Raw genomic sequence first — 22090 nt, forward strand, 5'->3', positions numbered from 1 at the left:
CTACTAGCTAGGGCTAGTACATGCAATGTATGCCACAATCCTGTATTCCATTATCATCCTTTACAGTTGATGTCTATTCATTTTCCTATTCATTAATATAAACTCATGTACATTACATAAATGTAGACTATGGTGTGACTGGTTAAAAAAACATGTAAAATGTGTTCCTTATTTTGAATCAGAGATGGCTTCATTCACATCTGTGTCAACATCCCGTTCTGACGTTCGGTACAGCTATACTATTGTTTCCATCAAAACGAGGGAACCCTTGCACAACTGAGACAAACGGAAACCATTGGCAACGGATCCGTCACCATTTAAATCAATGGTGATGGAAACGGAAACCTATGGTTTCCGTTTGTTTCAGTCAGGGCTCCGTTCTGATGGAAAGCTCCAACGGAATGTCAGAATAGAGCCCTGACGGGTATGTGAACGAAGCCTATGAAATACACCTAGATATAGCCACAAGAAAGAATACATCACAATACTACAGATGTAGCCAAGTTTATCTTGACATTGGTAACTTGCTGCAGCGTGATATTACACAACAAAAGCCATTGGTACTGTAAGTCATTGAAAAAGTCAAGATAGTTTCTTGCCACTGTGTATTTAATGCGTTAAGAATCAAGATAAAGATGGCTACATCTGTAAGTGGTAAAGGTACAGATTACACCCCACCTATAAACACGGAGATGAACAATCATCACAATTCTAAAAAGAAATAGAAAAGACTAATGAAAATCCTTTTTAAATTTACATCTGTAAAAAGTAGGACTAAATGAAAAGACAAGTACAACAGAAAGGCAACTGGGTATTCTAAAAATGCCAATCTGCTAAATAAATGGCTTTAAAACGAGTTCAAAATGGTAAAACAGCTGAAACAACGACCGTTATAAATGTTTTTTAAGTGAACTTAAAAATAAAATCTACCGTAATCGTCATAGTCGAGTCAAACCCCAGCCCTGTGGTGAGGCCAATGCCATTATAAGGACATAAACGTAATGTCCGTATGAGCTGGAGGTCCACCTTTGAAAACCCATTTACTGTTTATTTAGAGAAATAATCTACAGAAAAAAAAACATTACCTTTACATTACATTATCTTGTACCGATCCTGAGTTACAGCCTAATTTAGGGTGTATACAGTATATACTGTATACATATTACTGCATCATGCCCTAAACACCACAAGATTTTCAGCCACAATGTGTTCGTTTTGTTTACTACAATGTAACATTTTCCACTGTGGTAAAACATTTAGCGTCCCAAACTGCATTTAAAATTGTGATGGTTTACATTGAAAACAGTTGACAAGCTTAAAGGGAACCTGTCACCAGATTTAAGGGCACTAAACCACCAGCATAGTATTATACTGCTGGATTTAGCATCCTAAACATGCCCCTATCAAAACGGTTTGTTTTATCATTTGGTATAAAAAGAAGTAATAATTCATTGTGCGATATATGTAAATTACCAGAGAAGAGTCCTGAGATGAGTCAAGCGGCATCTGCACATGCTTAGTGCTCAGATGAAGCCGAGGCCGGTACACCTGGACTCCTCTCAGGACTCGTTTCTGGTCATTTACAGGCAGCACACGCTGTATAAGGGTATGTGCACACGTAAACTGCATTTACGTCTGAAATTACGGAGCTGTTTTCAGGAGAAAACAACTCCGTAATTTCATACGGAATTGCTCGTCCTCGCATTTTGCGAGGCGTCATTGACGGACGTAATTTAGAGCTATTCTTCATTGAATTCAATGAAAAATGGCTCAAATTACATCCAAAGAAGTGCCCTGCACTTCTTTTGACGAGGCAGTCATTTTACGCGTCGTCGTTTGACAGCTGTCAAACGACGACGCGTAAATAACAGGTCGTCGGCACAGTACGTCGGCAAACCCATTCAAATGAATGGGCAGATCTTTGCCGACGTATTGGAGCCGTATTTTCAGGCGTAAATTGAGGCATAATACGCCTCGTATACGTCTGAAAATAGGTCGTGTGAACCCAGCCTTATAACTTCTCTTTCGACAAAATACTAAAACAGACATTATTGAGAGTTTAGGATAGTAAACCCTAGTGGTATAACAACATGCCCTAAAATCTAGTGACAGATTCCCTTTAAAGGCTATGGAAACCTTTAACAGCGGGTCCCGCGGGTCTCGGACTTAGATGTGATCGATAACAGGTGGATCCTGCATGTCAGAGACCCGCAGGACCCGCTGTCTCCAAAGCCGTCAGTCCTGCTGACCTGACAGATTTCGGTTTCAGCACAAGATACAGCTTCTATGTCTCCAGGAAACATAGAAGCTGTAGCTCAAAAAGTAAACATTTTTTTTTTTTTAATAAAAACAAATTACAAAGTTGCACTAAACAATATAATACATATAAAAAGTCTTCAAAGCTTTCCATAGCCTTTAAATTGCAGGTTACCGTAATCGTCCCTCAGTGTTTCCTTATGGGGAGACCACCTGCGATTTCTCCAAATGAGAAATGATTAGTATAAAAAGAAGAGTAGAATGATACGTTTTATATTTAGAAACATTGTATATTGTTGATTTCCACTATGACATTTGATAGTAAAATCACTTATATAAAGGTTCAGCCAATACGAGGTCATTTATGAGAGTAGCTGCACAGCGGGCGATAAGCCTAGACCTTCCTCAAATGACACAGCTGCTGCTTCGCGGCAATTAAATTTCTGTTAGCGCATTTTATATTGCTGCATACAGACCAGAAGTAAAAACGTAGCTTTATAAATGTTAAAGTGAATGCCCTGGCAAACAATACTAAAATATGTGCCTTTACCTTTCATCGGCAAGGACAAATCCACAGATTTCCTTTAAACATGGTCATGGCTTACAAGTCCCTGCAGCGAATATTAAAATATGAGCCAATTCTAAGACTATAATAAGCCAGTGATACCAAGTGATCTTTGTGTTCAGACTGATCATCTGCAGTTCCACGAAGCAAAATAGACAAAAGCTTTAACAACAACAAAAAATCTTTTCTAAACGGCAATGATAGGCAGGGTTCACACTGTGCGTTTTTGCCATGCGTTATTATGTATTGGTTGATGGACTCCCAATGAGAGACATGGGATTTGATCTACCAAAATCAACAATGTAGGCTAAAAACACGTAGTGTGAACCAAGCTGTAAAGGCCCGGGCTCCGCAGCGTTTTCACTCCAATTGCGGTAGATTGAACCACGGTTTTTTCCAGTATTATTACTCTATGGCAGGTGTACATCTATATGTTGTTTTATCAGTCAGTGTCGCCAAACTCCCAGTCTGTAGTTTTTCCCCAAAAAATACTGATGCATCCATCTGTGTGACCAACATAGTGTCCCTTTAACCAAAAGCATGTAGCTTACTTAAAAGAGCTAATGTTACTAGTGCATGGAGCATTTTGTTCTTCAATTTTCTCACGTATTTATTTTATATTATGCTTTCTGGAGACATTACTCAACGGCACTGCCCCAACTCTCTTTACAGCAGGACAGGGATGCTTTACAGTCAGTGGAGTCTAGAACACGAGATGGGGAATGACATCACCAGGCCTCCCCCAAAAAACCAATTGTGACAAAACCAGCCCAAACCCTGCGCCCTCTGCTTGCTGTCCACATCCTTCCTTTAGTGTCAGTGAATAGGTCATCTGGACATGGCTCTCCTGATTGGGAGTTGGTCATGTGGTATCCCCCCCCCCATCAGCTGTGATCAGGGGGAAGCAAGAATGTGCTAATGAGTCTTCCAGAGAGCTACTCTTGCTAATAAGGGGGGGGGGGGGGTCCCAAGCAGGTGACCCCCTCTAAGTCATGCCTTTACTCCTATAGTCACTGTACACTATAAAACAAGATGCATTTTTTTTTCAGACCAGGTTGCAGTGTAGCCTGTTTGGCCACTAGATGTCAGCACATGTGAACACCACAATCATTTATCATTTATTTCTTACATGAATAGATGGAGCACAAAATATTTTTTAGAGAAAAAACACGATGTGATGAGGTCCCTGGCAGTTTGTGGTGTGATGGAAAGCATGTTCCTCTGCTGTAAAAAGATCAGAACCTCAGACTCGATAACCCTATTTATGAATGTGCAAAACCCCCCTCCCCCAACGCGAAGGATATGGTCGATGCTCTATTGTAATCTCTAGCACAACCTTGGCTCCCCGCCCCCATCTATAATCGATGCTGACAGGTCAGAGGGCCAGTACAGGGGTGAGCGCTGCTGATGGCCATCCTGGTAGCCAGTCATGCGTGCAGAGCATTGCACAGCAAGTCGATTGAGCCCCCCTCGGGCGGGTTAGGGGCTCAGCCATCCGAGCAGCTTGTTGGGTCTGTAAATAGCACAGAACAGCTTCTCCCTCCACCCCCTCTTTTTTTCACAGGAAAATTATGCCAGCTCCAGTGGTGCGTAAAATTGGTATGAGCCAAGGGAAGTAGGTTATACCGGATCCCGCCTCTGTGTGTGCACTTAGCATGGATTTCTCAGCACGCTGCACAAGGCTGGTCTTGTCTCTTTAAGGAGACACTGGACTCTAATTAGCCAGCATTCCTTGATGTGGGTGATAGCTAACATAGGACAAGGGAGGAGGACGTGCGGTAATGGAGGAGTACAAGCACCCCCTCCTCCTCATGCCTCCATGCTTGTTTTCACCACAGATTGCCACACAGAGCAGCAGCAGCTCATCCACACTAGCAGCGAGCAAGTGGCCCACGTTACTTTGATTGACAGCCGGACAAATGTTTCCCCTGTTCGAACGCTCGTTATGAGAAGATCCAACCCTCGTCCCACTTATCACGCCGCCCAGGGCGGGGCTAACGACAGTCTTCGAAGCTCATTGGATGAAGGAGGTAGGGCACCGAGGAAAAGGATGATTTGGATTCGTCTATACCCCACGTGGGGGTAAGCCACTGACAGCTGCTTCTTACCCTCCTGCTATTGGCCAGCTAAGAAATGATAGGCAGTCATTGGAGAGCGGCGATTAACGTTCCTATGCTTCCAATTGGCCAGCGAGACCCAGTGCTGGGGTCCTCGGGCGGGGCTAATTGTTGCAATGGATCTTGGGAGTTGTGGTTTTTTAAGCGCATAATACACATACTAGTAAATGCGAAATGTCTAGGCTGCAGACTACAAGTCCCAGCAGAACCACGGGTCTCGCCTCAATGTTGTGAATATGTATCAGAATGTTAATGATTTGCTGCTGCTAAATTTGGTCATAGAAGTCACCTACACAGAGCGTGTTGTTGGAGCTGCTGAGAGCGGTAGCTTGGCTTGTGTTGGGCTTTTTATTTCCCTCATCTCCTCAATTGTGTGTGGTTGAGCGGTCGAGAGGATCTCGGAAGAGAAGATAAAACAAGGAAGATTTTATACGATTGGGATTTAAGGGTTGAAAAGAGTGGACGGGTCTACATCTTCAACACACATCGTATACTCCAAGAACAGCCGAGAGGAAATCGCTCGATCACAAGCCGTCAACTTATTGCTCGATCAGAGGAGGAGATCGGGGAAACCTCGTTGTCAAGTGCTTCCTCATTTTTCCTCCTACTCATCAGAAAGTTCTATACAAGAAAGCTGCTTTGTTCCACCGGAGCCTGCCAGTGGCTCCGTGCGAGGGATTGCGCTATTCTATAGCTTTAGATCTGTACGATCGTCGCCCTCCCCGTGTCGGCTGGCTGTAGAGGTGAGGGTGTCACGGAGCATCTTCACCTCCCCATCCTGTGTGTGTGCAGACAATGAGAGTGGGGTCGTCCTAAGCGATCCCTCCCCCGTGGAATGTGGAAGGTTTGGCTCGGGGGATCAGAGCTCCCCTCAGGCTGGGCAGTAACATTAGCACAGGGAGCCCGGGGGCAGCTGTGTCATTAGCTGGATCACACGCACCCCCTCCCTGCACTCTGCTCCCTCCTCCCTTCCTGCTCGCTGGGGGATCCCCCCTCTCCTCTCCGCCAATTAGTCAATGAACCTTCGTGCTCCTGGGAGAGGCACCTAACAAGCGGCTTGGATGATTCGAGACCTGAGCAAGATGTATCCCCAGTCCAGGCACCCGGTGAGTACCCTGACATCATTGGCCGCGCTTTAACCCCTTGGTGGGCGCAGGCGCGATTTTCAAGCCGTCGATAATAAAGTATGGAGTGCTGCCTTTGTTCCCTCCCGTCGTGTGTGTGTATAGTCCTCGGTGGTCCTGTGTGACCCCTCCCCTCACGTCCCTTATCTGCAGCCTCTTTAGAATGTGTGTGCATTATGTGATAGAAAAGCCACACACTATGAATGAGGTAACGGGACAGCCATTATGTCTATGGGGAAGAATCCCCCCCCCCCCCACACGCATGGGGTAAGCTGTAACATTTGGTGTACCCCCTCCCTACCTCAGGACTGTGTGGTGTACCCCCTCCCTACCTCAGGACTGTGTGGTGTACCCCCTCCCTATCTCGGGACTGTGTGGTGTACCCCCTCCCTACCTCAGGACTGTGTGGTGTACCCCCTCCCTACCTCAGGACTGTATGCTGTGGTGTACCCCCTCCCTACCTCAGGACTGTATGCTGTGGTGTACCCCCTCCCTACCTCAGGACTGTATGCTGTGGTGTATCCCCTCCCTACCTCAGGACTGTATGCTGTGGTGTACCCCCCCTCCCTACCTCAGGACTGTATGCTGTGGTGTACCCCCCTCCCTACCTCAGGACTGTAGGCTGTGGTGTACCCCCCTCCCTACCTCAGGACTGTAGGCTGTGGTGTACCCCCTCCCTATCTCAGGACTGTAGGCTGTGGTGTACCCCCTCCCTATCTCAGGACTGTAGGCTGTGGTGTACCCCCCTCCCTACCTCAGGACTGTAGGCTGTGGTGTACCCCCCTCCCTACCTCAGGACTGTAGGCTGTGGTGTACCCCCTCCCTATCTCAGGACTGTAGGCTGTGGTGTACCCCCCTCCCTATCTCAGGACTGTAGGCTGTGGTGTACCCCCCTCCCTATCTCAGGACTGTAGGCTGTGGTGTACCCCCCTCCCTACCTCAGGACTGTGGTGTACCCCCCTCCCTACCTCAGGACTGTGGTGTACCCCCCTCCCTACCTCAGGACTGTGGTGTACCCCCCTCCCTACCTCAGGACTGTGTGGTGTACCCCCTCCCTACCTCAGGACTGTATGCTGTGGTGTACCCCTCCCTACCTCAGGACTGTATGCTGTGGTGTACCCCTCCCTACCTCAGGACTGTATGCTGTGGTGTACCCCCCTCCCTATCTCAGGACTGTATGCTGCCTCCATCCCTCTCCCTCCCCCTCTTCTTATCTTGGATTGTGTCCTTTCCTCCTCATATAATACACTGTGATTGAGGGCTTTCTCATCTCTGACCCTTACTCGCACTCTGTGGACATTCATGTTTTCACTTTTTAACATTTCTTTAAAACTGCCCCTGCCCGTCATAACCTGGGTCTCCCTAGACCACTACCTGACAGGTGACGAGCCTATAAGATGTGGCCAGGAAATCGCCTCCACTTTAAGAATGGCTTCAGTCTAATAATCACAATAGAGGCCGTGTCCGGACAAGTTGGGTCCTCGCATTTCCGGCTATTAAGTCCAATGTAATTGAAACATACAGTGATCCTTTAATACGCTATTGTGTAGCTAGGAGAGGATGATAGGAGACTGACTTTCCTCCGCCCAAATGATCTGATCTCTCTCTGGCAAATGACCTCAGAAAAAATATGTAGCCATTTTCTTTGAGGTGCGGACAAACTAATCTCTAGAGTGGTTGAGATGAGAGAAGCGGGCGCATCGTCCCCTCTATATAGTTTTTCATTAGTGCCGGTGTGTTTTTATTTTTAGGGCAGACATTGATGTGATGCCGTTGATATAAGGATCTTGTAGTATTCCTACTTTTATCAATAATAAAGTATGTGTGAGGTCTCCATATTCCCAGCTAGGACTATTGATGGAGCACAAGTCAATATTTATTATATACCCTTACATTTGATACATAGTATTCTTTTCTATTCTACTGTGTCCCCCCCCCCCCCATATATTACCAAGACCCAGTCGACTGTATCCCATGCCTTTTTTAATAAGTCCCAGGCCGCAAATATGATAGAGGACTTTCAAAAATAATGTTGTTCCAAAAACATCTGTGTGTTCCAGATGGTCTATTATTCATTTATTATATGGTTGGGGGTCCGTTTTTTTTTTATGCTTGTAATCTCTTTACAATTCTTGGACTTTGGTTTTGTGCGAGGATTATAATCGTCTCTTTTATAGGGCAGACCCACGCCTTTCTGGCAGGGAAGACACAGCCTAGCCTGATCATTTCATAATTAATATTTATTGTTTTAGGCTCCGCATCAGCCAGCACAGCCCTTCAAATTCACCATATCCGAATCGTGTGATCGGATTAAGGAGGAGTTTCAGTTTTTACAGGCTCAGTACCACAGGTAATACTGTTTACTTTAGCTGATCCTTGTATTTGCTTAGTCCTTGTTGTCTTTTTTTCTTTCTCTTTTGTGTGTGTACTTAAGGCGTTAACTGTTGAAAGGGTTTGGCCTTTTCCTATAGGAAATACGAGTTAAAACACCTTCGCTCCTCAAAGCCAAATATGTGGTAGAGTATACCTATTATCTGCGATTACAAGCATGTGCTATTATAAACTGCTGAACTGTTACAACAATAGTACAACCGCGCTGCTGAAGTTTACCTGGAGGTGATCTCACCTGTGTGGATTACCTCCTCCAGTGCTTAAGATCAGAGGTGAGTGCTTTAAAAGGCTTGCTGGCTGTACATGGTAAACATGATTAAGCAGCCTTTGGCAACGCAAGAGTGGGATGTAGTTGATATCCTGCTGAGCAGAAAAAAATACTTGGCATGCATTATTGAATACGTTGCTAACTGGAACTAATAAATAAGTTACATATAAGCAGGTTCCAAAAAAAAAAAATGAAGGATCGGCTATACATCTGTTTGGAAACGTAGTACAGCGTAATTCTGGATTTCTCTAAAGTGACATTTTGTTCCGAACAGTCATTATTTACATTATTAATTGCTGGATCGAGGACTGGAAATTTTTTTTGTTCCAAAATTAATAAAATAACACTCTTTTTAATAATGGAGAGACGCTTTAGTCAGAGTTTTTCCAAGCTGTCAGCGTATACTAGTCAAGGAGATTGGATTGGGGACATTTCTAATATAGGTCAAATGATGATTGGATCCGATGATTGTGAGCGTTTACACGTAGCGATTATCTCTATAATCTGACGTTCACGGTCAGATCACGGGGGAAATGGCTACATGTAAATCCTGCTTATTACACTTGTCAAATGATGACAAAGGTTAACATCAAAGCAACAGCAGTGGGAGTCCAATATTATCCTGACAGGTATTAGATTATACAACGCGTGTCGTGATAATCTTCCACATACACGCCATGTGGCGGTAATTACTCCCCGCCTTCAATGTAATACACTGCAGAAACCTACAGGTCACATGTCTCCTTCATGGACCATGTTATGATCTCATGGATGGTGCGCCGTATCCGATCTGTGTCGTGAAAGACTGACTAGGTTGGTAGACGGGGGAGGGGGTTTTCCAGCATAAGAAGGGTTACTACAATCAGTGAATCTTTCTTTTTTGCTTCTGTTTACAATGTTGGATTACATTGTTTAATCCCCTTTCATTTGAGTAACATGCAATACATGCCACCGCAGTAGTGAAAGGATTAAAGGAATTGGGACATGCTGGTAAAACGCTCCATTGAGATGTTTGGGTTTATATCTGCTTATAAAGTGTATATTGCAATATGTCTTTTATGTTGATTTTTCTTTGCTCTTATCATTGTGCTATCGGCAAGTAAACAACTCTATAGTGGTTGGTAATGGTGGGAGGCCAGTCAACAGCTGGAAGCCAAAGCCAGGCTAAGGACAATGCTAGCCACATTGTTATCTGAAACACTCTCCCTATGGCTGCCGGTAAGGGATTCGCCTCCAGAAATAATTGTAGCCGGGGACGAATGAGTTAATGGTGTCCTGATCATGAAGGGAAGACATTAAGATCTAATGGAGGCATGAGTGCCTGGCGGGGACATAAACCAGCCCTAGTCTGTGGTTGATGGCTGCGCTCGCTCGCATTGCTTGGTAAAAGTCTGTGCCGTGTAAATATGACCATTTTTGTCATTGCTTTGTGCAGCTTGAAGCTGGAATGTGAAAAACTGGCCAGCGAGAAGACGGAAATGCAGCGGCATTATGTGATGGTAAGAAGGAATATATCCTCTTCTATTTCTCTTCGTAGCTTTTTACATACCAGACTTGTGTTGCTGGAGGCAAGAGCTGGATTATAGGTTAAAGGATTGGATATTCCGTGTGGTCCTCTGTCGTTTTCTAGCACTTCTAAGAAGCGGCCGTCGCTCCAAATCTATCTAATAGGATTTCTCTTTATTTTCTTTCCCCCGTAGTATTATGAAATGTCGTACGGGCTGAACATTGAGATGCATAAACAGGTATGTAGATCTGCTTTCCGCTGTGAATATATGCCTTGCACATTCCTTCTGCATTTTTGTGGATTAGGTCAATCATGTTAAGAATTTGTAGAAAAAGGTTGGAATATTTGTTTGCCTGGTGGGCTTCCTGCTTTAATATCACGGGTGTTAAGAGAGTGCACGTGAAGTAGATTATGGGCTCTTTGTGATCCGCAGAGTGGCCTTGCAGAATATTGTGGCAGTTGTCACATTTCTCCCTTGCAATGTACATTATTACGGAGCTATACGCTGCTATAATGTTCCTCGTATAGAGGATTGATGTGGGGTTGCTGCAAATCCTTTGCATACATGTATATTTTAGGTAACGCCTTGTAGTGATCTCCATTATGTTTGTATGTGCTGACAGCTGGATCGCTTGCTTCTGTTACGTGGGTGGCCAAATGTTTATGAAAAATGCATGTGTTTTAAGAAACGGAAATAAAAAAAAAAAGCATCGCTTAAAGGACTAATTGTGCGAAAATCCAAGCAATCAAACGCCATTGTTGATTACAAATTCACCAGATAAATGACATTTTAATTCCAAACATTGTAAGAACAATTATGTTAAGAGTTGCGCTTCCACTTTAATGGGGAAGTTGTATGTGTAATTATGATTGGAATAGAGGATTACCGAGGATTAAGTTTAATTAGAATATAATTTTCCATTACTGTCGTTTTTGTTGAAATTAGTAATGTAAACAAGGCAGTAATACTTCTGGACTTCGTCAGTTGCTGATGGCCCCGGTGAATTGCCGCATCCGACCTGCTTAGTAATTATCAGTGTTAACTGTGATCGCGCTCTACGTTTTCTACGTCGCTGTTTGCAGCCGGGAAATTAATTAGTCGCTTTAAAGAGTTTAATGATTTAAGATTTAGTGGCTAATGTCATGTCGAATCTTGTTTTCCCAAATATCTTATTAATACATGGTGCAATATCATTTCCCCATATTTATTTCTCGCTATCCTTACCTTTTTTCTTTATGAGGGAATTTGCTGAATTTTATGAGGGAGATTATGCTGTCATATTTCCACCCAGTCTACTTGCTTTGCCTTGATTTTTACAGCTTAAAAGAGAAGCTTCATAATCTCCCTTCTACTCCAAAATTGATCTTTATACAGCCGTCCTTAAATGCAATCTTACACAAAATCCTGCCGGCTGTTTATCGCATTAAGAACTACAGACAGCCCCGCAAAACCACCTACTTACTCTATTCCGTTTTAATCTCCGCTTCCTCCTCTTTTCACCAAAGCCGAAGAAGGAAGGGAGGGGACAAAGGGGAGGAGGAGGGGGGTTGTAGCTGTCTTTGTTTTCCTCCACTAGACAGACGGCCTTGGTTCCTCTCAGGCACTCATCCAGATGTACTTACTCCATACCCTTGTAATAGAAAGCAGGTTATAATTCTGTGAAGTTGCCCTGCGGCATAATTGGACAGAGTGCTACAGATCGGGCCAGGCTTATTAGATTTATGCCTCTCAGGGCTCAAGAGCAGGGTTCTCCAGAGACCATGGAAGTCCCCCTAGTAATTGGTGACCCTGCTATTTTAAACCTATTGCGTCTTTGAATTTTATTTTCTCTTCTGTGAATTGGGTCTTGTTTTTCTTGGCCCACCTCAAGCCCCCTTTTTGGTACTGTGGGATATTCTTTCATTGGAACCGAAAACGAAGGCTGTGATTGAGACTTGGCAAATTGATGAAAGAATAAGCGCACGGCTGTTACTATGTGGGGTCGATGTTTAGAGCCGAGCCCTCCCCTTGTTTTGATGCTCATCATCAGTCATCCAGTGTTGATTTTGATAGAAGACTATTAAAGCGAAACCTATGGGGAATTTGTCATTCTGAAAGGAAAGCTAATGCAATTAGTACCAATTAAAGTACATTTAGTAAATTGGATTTAATCTTAATTAAGCCTGTGTAATGTTGCCAATTTTTAACAATTATGTTTGAGAACATAATTAATTTAAATTTTGGAAACTGAGTAAATAGCTAGAGCCTGGATGTTAAATGCATGTGAACGATCTAGTCTATGTGATATATATATATATATATTTCTCAATAACCAGATGTATACATGTAAATAAGCCCTTGTACCCTCTAGCGAGAGAGTCTTGTTAGTTTCCAGTCTCAATATGACTGCATTAATGTGCGACCTGAGAGTGTATCGTTTTTACTGGAAATGTCATACCCTTCGTCCGGCGTTCATCAAGCTTTGAACGTGAGGGGTTAAATGCAGCCGTGCCTATTGAAAATGAATCTGTTGCTCTTGCCATGTAAATTTTATTGCTAGACCTGGGCATCAGCCATTTTGAAGTGCTGCTGAAATATTAATTGAGCAGACATGAAAGGGCTCGGCAGCCCGATAGGATGTCATAATTGTAGATGCAGCAGTCGATGGCAAATGATGATAAATGGCATTAGAATCCTTTTAGCAAACTGTAATAACTTGAAGGAGGGAGCTGTATGGATTTGCTTTATATCTGATACCCTCTAGTACCAAGCGGATTGCCAATACTGCTTGTTTAGCATTTTCTAAGGGCTATAGGATATTGATTTTTGACTTACAAGGAATAGCTGTATTTTCACCATTGAAAAGTATTGCAGGTTGTTAAGAAGAAATTGACTTGAAGAGGGCTGACTGCTGCCCATCATGGAGCAAATAAAGCAAAACTGCCGAAGCATAGTGAAGCAGCGAGCTGGGCCCTCAGCAATTTGTTGCTATTAATTTACCATGCTCGACAGCAAATCAATCGGCATCTACTTCATCTGCTGGAGAAAATGCTGTCCAGGGCAGATAAAAGGGTCTGCGTGTTACAGTGAATAGACTGGATTCTCCAAAAGGAGGCTGAAGTTAATGTGTAAATAAGCTAAATCAGAGCCGCGGCTGCACAACGAGCTGGTTTTAATTAGGCTGGGCCTTTTTTTTTACATTTTCTTTACTCTTCAGAAGAATAGCCTGATACATAGAGTCTGGTTAACCCATGCACGGTCATAACTTGTATTGAGGTTTGCAATCCATTCACGGGTTTAAATTATTTACTACTTTTTTTTTTTTTGTTTAATCCACAAAGGGGGCACATATTAATGACGTCACTTGCGGCCATTTCAGTTGTCGCTCACACAGCACTTATTAAATATGGGTCACTGCTGACTTATTCTGCAGCTCTTTACAATTAGGAGGAGGCAGAAACCTATGAGATGATTCATATTGAATTCCGGTAAGGCTGGATTCACACGGTGTGTTTTTAGCATGCATTTTTTTTGTTTTGGTAGATGAACTTCCATGTCTCAGTGGCAGTTTAAAGACCGAAACAAATAAATATATTCTAAAAACGCACCATGTGAACCCAGCCTAGTAGTGGAAGGAAAAATAACTCTGTAGGAGATTAGTCTAAGGCTGCCTTAGGGTAAGTTCAAATGTGGCAGAATTGTTGCAGAAATTTCTGCGAGTGTCCCATTCATGAATGGAACTCGTGCAGAAACAACCCCATTCACTTGTATGGAACAGAGATTCATTGCAGAAATGTCAACAGATCTGCCACGTGTTGACATACCCTAAAGGAACGGTCTCCTGTGTGGCAGGCGAGTAGGGTGGTCTAGTCTGCCGTTTGGGTGTACAGTACATGGTTTTATTCAGTGGGGTAAAATAAAAAAATGGCGTGTCCTAAAAACGGCATAAGTCATTCGTAAATATGATAAATGGTTTGACCGTTATTGTTCTTATACAATTATGTGAAGTACATACATTATTTCCCCTCCACCACATCTCATGACTGTTCAAACCAGCTCTACTAGGAGCTATAGTTTGACGTGAAGTTGTCTTTGTGGTTTTTTTCAAGTAGTCCTAGGTTTAGTAAGGTTTTCCGTCTGAAATCGGAGTCCACAAAGCTGTTTGCTTCTGGCTAGGTAATTGGAAGAGCCATACTCTGTTAGGGTAGTGTCAGGCTTCCCTTTTCACCTCTACACCGTTGACCCTTCTGTTGTTACTTGATGATTGACTTTGGGTAGATTGTACCGGTGTAAACCAGAGGGGGAGGGGACATAACATACTACTTGTCTGTTCTGCAGCCAGTGGAGCTGTGTAAGGCCATGGCAGGAGAATAACTACTGTATTTGTAACTAAAACTTACATGGGTGGCAAAAGGGTGCTGAAAGTTTCACTTCTGTTAGTGGTTCTGTAATGCTCACAGCAGTGTTTCCTGGAAAATAGGAGAAATGAAAATTGCTTATGTTTGCTGTGGTTTGTGTGAAAGGAATGTATCCGTCTGGCTCAAATATTTGAAATGCTATTTTTTTTTTTAAGGGAATAGCTGCATTTTTTTATTTTATTTTATTTTTCATATTTTTGAATGCTTTTTTTTTTTTTTTTTAAATTACCCAATCATTTTAATTCTTGGTTAAGCTAACCCTATATAAGTGTATGGCCAAAGGATATCTCCCCTATCACCCTGTATATGTGAATCAGACGAGTGTGATTGTTTACTTCTAGGAGTGGGCACTAATCTACAGGATAACTAAGGATTGGGCATACCCTCAAATGCCAAGAACCATGTCCAGCTTTAGTGTGTTTTTATGATTTTGGGTTTTCTTTAGAGATGTTGCTGGTAAAGCACGGGTATGTGTTCAGTGTTCAAGGTTTTAATTCCGCAAATCTTTTAAAAAAGACCGTTATTTAAGTATAAAATGATACAAATTATGTTTTATTTTTATTCTGTAATTTGAAGATGCTGGCAATCTTCATACGTATTATATACAAAGAATATTAGTTGCTTGATGGATCAATCCCATTGAATGCCAGTCTGTGTCATTAGAATAGATCCATAGACCTTTATTGAATTACTCTTCATGTACTAGTTCTTGTTCGTGTGTTTGTTTTTTTTTGTTTTTTTTTTACGGCTTCTATGCGGTGAATGGCTTGCTAGCCATGATCTGGCAGGTTCATCTCATAGTGGGAGCCCAGGCTTGATAGGCGGTTGTGATTTTAGGATTTGACAAATAGTCATTTGCATTCTCACATTAAAGTGAGTCCAGATCTTCATTTTAGTGGTTCTGAGGGGTTAAACTGGATTGAACCCGGTCATGTGAACTCTGCCCTTTAAAACAAAACAAAAACATAATCATTTGTACTCTATGTTGAGAAGCCGTAAGATCACGTACATATTTGAAGTCGTTGGAAGAAGCGCAAGTCATCTGTTTTTGACCATTGCAGTAAAGCGTGTGACATGTCCCTCGAGTCATGACCGCTGCTTTATTTCTGATCCGTTTTTCAATCTCTTTGCTGGTAAAGTATGTTGAATGTTAGACGGCGTGACATGGACCGCCTCTGGCTTTTGACGTTTTTATTTCTGTGTGGGCTTCCTTAAATAGCGCTGTGCCATGTTAGTTAGCGACGATTCAGGGATGGGAGCACACAGTTGGCAAACCAAAGTGACCACAAGTTGGGCCCTGTATTTGCCGAGATATTTGAGGCAAGTTTGGTTGTGTAGCCTGTATTGGGATTCGCACAAAGGTTTCTGTAACCACAGACTGACTAACAAATATGATGGAAGACAACTGCACAGATAGAACATTTTGTCATCCTTTTTTTTTCCTCCTGATAGTTTGTTCATAGAGTAAGTGCAAACAGCAAGTGGTGATTATCTTGAAACAACTTTGTAAATGAGTAGTTAGCTCACCGAGTGCACAGCTCAGCCGTAGATATGCTGGCAACCGTCTTAGAGAAACATTACAGCTACTATGTTTATCTAAGTGTCAAAATATAGCATTACCAACGTCCTACATTGGAGCCTACAGGAGGAGTGGCCGCCATTCATCCACCAGTTGGCTTATATATATTTTTTTTTACTATATCTGGATTTTTTTTTTTTGTATTTCTCACAGTTTTAAGAGGTCTGGAAAATTGAAGAGACCCAGACAAGACTGTTTACTGCATTTTGGTAAACCAAAGTATTACTCGGTGGCTTTGAGCCACATCCATTAAACTGTGCAGAACTGTGGTTTTGCAGTCTTCAGCAACCAAGCAAAACATGTTGTGTCTTCAGATCTTGCTTTCTGTTCCTGTGTTTGTTTTTTCTGGTTTTATTTTTAACCCTGTAGGTTAGTTTGAGCCTGTAGCATGTGAAACTAGTGTAGATTTATTATTTTTTTTGGAATCCAAGACTTAACAATTTTACATGAAATGTCTGTCATTGCGGGGGGGGGGGGGGGTCGAGATAATGAAGCCGCTCTACTGTACCCATCCTAAAAAAGTGTTTAGGTGTTTACAAGTGGTCCCATTTCAGCCCACAGCATTGTCAGACTGAAAACCTGGATTTACGGAGGTAGGGGAATCCAGACCACCATATACTTGTCCCAGCAGAGATGTATACTGATAACAATGTCTGCCAGGATATAAAAACATGGCTGGCTCTTCCTGGTGATGTCCAGTTAGCGGTAGCATTAGTAATATTGTAATAAAAAGAGGTAAGTGATACATTAAATATGTCTGTTTCTTGAAAGGTGTATAAATCAAATCCTTGGGAGCCTATGGATAACTTATAGCATCTGTCATATCCTACGTTTAACATTTACGTCAGGAGCTTTCCCCAGCGTACACGCTTCAAACGTAGGCTAGAAACGTGATGCGGATGGGGCCTAAAGTGTAGTAACTGTAAGGCCTCATGCACACGACCGTAGCCGCGTGCACGGCCGTGATTTTCAGGTCGGCCGGCTGCGGACTGTCAGCCGCAGGCCGCACGCAAATCGTGGGACATGCAAATGGCCGCGGCCATTGTTTTCAATGAGCCCGGACCGCAGAACCGGGCCGTAATAAGACATGCCCGTTCTTTCTGCGGTCCGTGCTCCCGGGCCATGCACGGACAGCAAAAACTACTGTCGTGTGCACGGCCCCATAGAAAAGAATGGGGCCGCAATTCTCCCGTGGATTTTCGGGGGAATTGCGGCCGCAAAAACACGGTCGTGTGCATGAGGCCTAAAGCTCTTTGGAAGTTGTTGGTGCTATATATATCATGTAAGATTATTAATACTGTAGTTGGGATTTGTTCCATTGTAAATGGTCATTCTAGAGAAAGTGGCTTCATAGTTACCGTGTCTTGGTGTACATTAGACGCAGGTCTTTTTCTGTTTCCTAGCTACGTGAGATAGGTGAGAAATGTCAAGCCATTCTCTTGTTGCTGCGTAGCCAGGAGGACTTTCAGATGCTTTGCATAGGTGGAGGAGGTATAAATCTAAACATGACAGCTTCAGCTCGTTCCCTTCCTCTTCCATTAGTCTGTACACTGCAGGCAATAGTAATGAAGCATGATGCCTCGTATTTACTGTGAAGATAATAGACCAGTATGATGTAAGGTGCATTTCTGCATATATTTAACGTATAAAATAATTATTTTTTTTAAGCCTGGTTTCCATAAGTTGCACAACCCCCACACCCCCCCCCCCCAGCTTCGTTTTATCCGGTCCACGTCGATCCAAAGATCACCACTGCCGTTTTGCAGGCCCCTAGGGAGGTTGTGGCGGAGTTTAGGAATTGTGTACTGTTGCAAATCCTTTTTGATTTGGCTCATCCACTTGGCTTTCTATCTCTCGGCGGCTGTCATGGCATTGCCTATACATTCTTCATACTTCAGTGTTCAGCTAATATGACCTTGCATTATGAAGGCTGGCACCAGACTCAATAGTTTTAACCTTGATAATGCTCTTTATTATACTCAATCATTCTTAACCTTTGCAGCATTAGTAATAAGAACTTGAAGTTATATAGACGTGTCTATATTAAGTATTTCAAGTTTTATTGCTTGCTGCAGGGAAAGTATACAAGAATTTCAAGCCAAAGTTAATATGTTGCTGGAATATATAGATGGGCAATTTCTCACCATGGCATGTTTGTGTTGTGGAGTGGTTTTGTGACTTTTTCACATTTGTTGTCTGTACTAAATATTTTATTTTTGAAGCATGCATGATCCACCCGTGACTTCAGAGTTTTCCTAATCTCCATAGCGCTCAGGGTAGAAAGATTTCATCATAAACTCCCACCCCCCCCCCCCCCTTTTAAAATGGCGTTCTCGCCATTTCTCACTGCAACTGACTAGAAAACAGCTGAAGAAAGAGGGGGGCATCCCCTCAAGCACTGCTGTTGCACAACTAGCATCCATGACTGTCCGGCTATGTTCACAGGGGTTGGATTTGCCATACGCAAACCCAACCCGTGTATTTAGTGCAGAAATCTGAGGCTTATCTGGGATTTGCAGTTTGATGTGCTGTGGATCCGCACACTGATTACCCCCATTCAATAAGTCTAATCCATGTTTGAAACCTGCTCGTTTTTTTTTTGTGTCCATAAAGCTATGTCCACACTGCGTTTTCCCTGTACATTTGATTTTTCGTGTTACCCACAGGCTAGCATTATACTGATGGAGGCCAAAAGGGTGTCCTTTTAGTCTCCGTTGGGCAGTATACTCTATTTTTGCTGGATAGAATAGCCTAGTCAACTACGGTATTCTATCCAGAGGCATTCCGTAAATGCCTCTGTTAAACGCATACGTTGGGAAGCTCACTTGACACAGGTCTGACCAGACAGAGGTAGGGACGGCGGTACACTGCCGCTGCGGTCAGGGCAGCAGTAGGGAAGAATAGGATCACAGGATTCCGGGGAGCAGTGTCCGTTTTCTAGCACCCTCCCTCAGTCCTGAATTTGTGCTGCTCTTCCAGTGCAGGCAAGCAGGAACAACTAACCCTTCAAACTCTTCAAAGCGGTACCTGGCTGCTGTGGCATAGCTATTCTGGGCAGCATATAAGCAGCCAGGTACTCCGGCTGTTTTTGAATATGTTGAAGGGGATAGCCCTTTCATTATGTCTACTGTGCTATACCTCAAAGAATTTTAATATCTTCTGCCGCCCGTGTAAGCTAAGTCACTGTAACTTCCCTGGGGAAGCCCCAGCGATGTAAATGTCAATGGACAGAACATCACTGGGGCTACCCCAGGGAAGCTCCAGTGGAGTAGATTCCCTGGCCGGCCGCTGTATGTATGGGCTCCAGGGGACATGATCGAGGGGGCGAAAGTCTTCCTTATTTCCCCTTTTCTGCCCCTCATAGCGCTGCCATGTGCAGGTAGGCAGTCAACATTTCCCCTTTTAATATCTAAAGTTGCTGGAGTCGTCGGTTGCTTATTTGCCGCCTGGGAAAGCGAAGTCACTGAACATATATGGACATTTTTTACATCACTGGGGCTACCTCAAGGAAACTGCAGTGACCTTTCTAAGAAATGTCACGGTGCAGGGCTTGTATTCAGTAGCAGTCTTCTCTGTGGCAACCTCAGTGATGTACCTGTCCATATTAGGACAGTTACGTCACTGGGGCTATGCCAAGTCCGCTCCAGTACCGTAGCGGTAGATAAGCAACCGATAACTCGGGCTACTTTGAATATGTTAAAGTGGGATAGTTGTCCACAGAGGGGACAAGATAGTGGTAAGGAGGGCGCATGAGTTTCATCACCCTTTCAACATCATCAAAGCAGATTGAGTCTCCGGCTGCCTATTTTCACCTGGGGAAGCTACATTGGCAGAGATAAACAGCTGGGGGCTCCGGCTGCTTTAAGGATCTCGAAAGGGGATAGTCGAGCTATTGGCTGAAGTGGGGGACTGGGTCTGACTGGGAAGTTCCAGTGATAACTGTCCATATATGGACCGTTACATCACTGGAGCGTCCTGACATATCTGTTAACCTGATAACTTTATGGTCAATAAGTGACCGGAGTTTCTGTTAGGCATTTGTCACGGCCTCCGCTTACCATATACTTTGAGAGCTTAACTTGACGTGTACGTTAAAACGGAGACCATAGCACAGTGTGAACAGGGCCTAAGTGACATGTCTCTTGATGCAGATTTTAAATTCGCACAGAAGATTTCTACGGATTTTTTTTGCACTTAATGGGAGGTGGATTTTGGCGCGGCATATGTGTGAAATCTGACCCGTGTGAATGCAGCCTGAGGAGAATACTTTACTGGCCATTTCTTTTCGTTAAGTAAACACTTTGATATGCTATACTGATCTTTTACCTCCTATTTAACTGAACGTTTGTTTTAGTAAATTGCTGACCTTGTGATACATACTGTATTTTTTTATTACATTTCTTCTGACATTGTAATAAATCTTGGTTTTTATGTAATTTTTAACTGAACTTTATGACTTGTAAATAACTGTTCACATAAGCATTGACAAAACTAACTTGGCTTACGTGTACAGTTTACTCCAGCTTATCGGCTTTTATGGTATGTTAATCTTGCGCGATTAAAGGTATATGTATTTTTTTTTCCTCCTTGGACATTGATTGACTCATAAGCAAACAAAGACAAAAGCACTTGAACGCTCTTAGTTTAATCAGTTTGCTCAAGCACTAAAACAAGCTGTCAGATTAGAAAGTTTAAGTTCAAACGTTTGTCCTTCAGTTTCCACTGCAACTAGATCTTTCCTGACAACACATTTTACTGACGTGTATGAGTGAGGCTGTATATTTCCGTACATAGTTCAAGCACAACGTTGTAATCTATATGTGTCCAGGGCTGGCCTCTTTGTGGTGCTTTTTCATACTTCTGCATTTGTTTGTCAGTGTTTTCATTAAAAAGGTATATGAAGTGAGATATATTAAAAAAAACGGTAATCGGGTAAAATAGTACTTGTAGTTTCCAGCATCTGATTAAGTTAAAAGAATAGAAGCCTAATTCATTATTTAGAAAAAGAATGGAGTGCACTCCCAAAGAAAGTTCTGCTTACGCGGTTCAAACCAGTATGTGGTTTTTAGTCATTCTGCAAACTGTTCCCACAACAAGATTTCCCGTTACTGGAACTAAGGGCCTAGGCCAACCCCTGAAAATCAACCCCGTAGCATTATCCCTCCTCTACCAAACTTTACAGTTGGCACAATGCAGTCAGGCAGGTAACGTTCTCCTGGCATTCGCCAAACCCAGACTCGTCCGTCAAACTGTGAGATAAAGAAGTGTGATTCCTCACTACACATTACACATTTCCACTGCTCCAGAGGCAGTGGCGGCGCGCTTTACACCACCCAATCCGACGCTTGGCATTGTGCTTGGTAATATAAGGCTTGCATGCAGCTGCTCGGCCATGGAAACCCATGCCATGAAGTTCCCGGCGCACCGTTTTAATGCCAGAGGAGGTTTGGCAGTTACGGAGTCAGCGGAGCGTTGGCGGCTTTCATGCGCCTCAGCACTCGACCCCACTTTGTAACGTTACGTGGTCTGCCGCTTCATTGACTGAGTTTCTGTGGTTCCTAAACCCTTCCACTTTACAATAATACCAGTCACAGTAGATTGTGAAATTTCTTCCCTCCTAGATATTCCACGAACTGACTTGTTGCAATGGTGACGTCCTATTACAGTACCACGCTGGAATTCAGTGAGCTTAGAATCACCCATTCTGTCACAAATGTTATACACACACGTTGCAATGGGACTGAATAAAACCCCTAAATTCCAGGATTAAAGAGGCTCTGTCACCAGATTTTGCAACTCCTATTGCAGCAGATCGGCGCTGCAATGTAGATTACAGTAACGTTTTGTTTTTTTAAAAACGAGCATTTTTGGGCAAGTTATGACCA

General features: G+C 43.3%; 1 protein-coding gene across 6 annotated transcripts in view; it reads left to right on the forward strand.

Annotated features, from left to right (window-relative positions):
* The first annotated feature begins 5221 nt into the window (after window positions 1-5221).
* The window catches only part of LOC142652695 (transducin-like enhancer protein 4), a 110763-nt gene continuing 93894 nt past the window's right edge, over window positions 5222-22090 (forward strand). For all 6 annotated transcript variants that reach the window (XM_075828366.1, XM_075828379.1, XM_075828374.1 and 3 more), the window contains exons 1-4: window positions 5222-6044; window positions 8315-8412; window positions 10157-10220; window positions 10422-10466. In XM_075828366.1, coding sequence (XP_075684481.1) covers window positions 6000-6044; window positions 8315-8412; window positions 10157-10220; window positions 10422-10466 — 252 coding nt within the window. In that variant the 5' untranslated portion in view covers window positions 5222-5999. The remainder of the gene's footprint in view (window positions 6045-8314; window positions 8413-10156; window positions 10221-10421; window positions 10467-22090) is intronic.

Source organism: Rhinoderma darwinii, chromosome 1, assembly GCF_050947455.1.
Source record: "Rhinoderma darwinii isolate aRhiDar2 chromosome 1, aRhiDar2.hap1, whole genome shotgun sequence".
Lineage (NCBI taxonomy): Eukaryota > Metazoa > Chordata > Amphibia > Anura > Rhinodermatidae > Rhinoderma > Rhinoderma darwinii.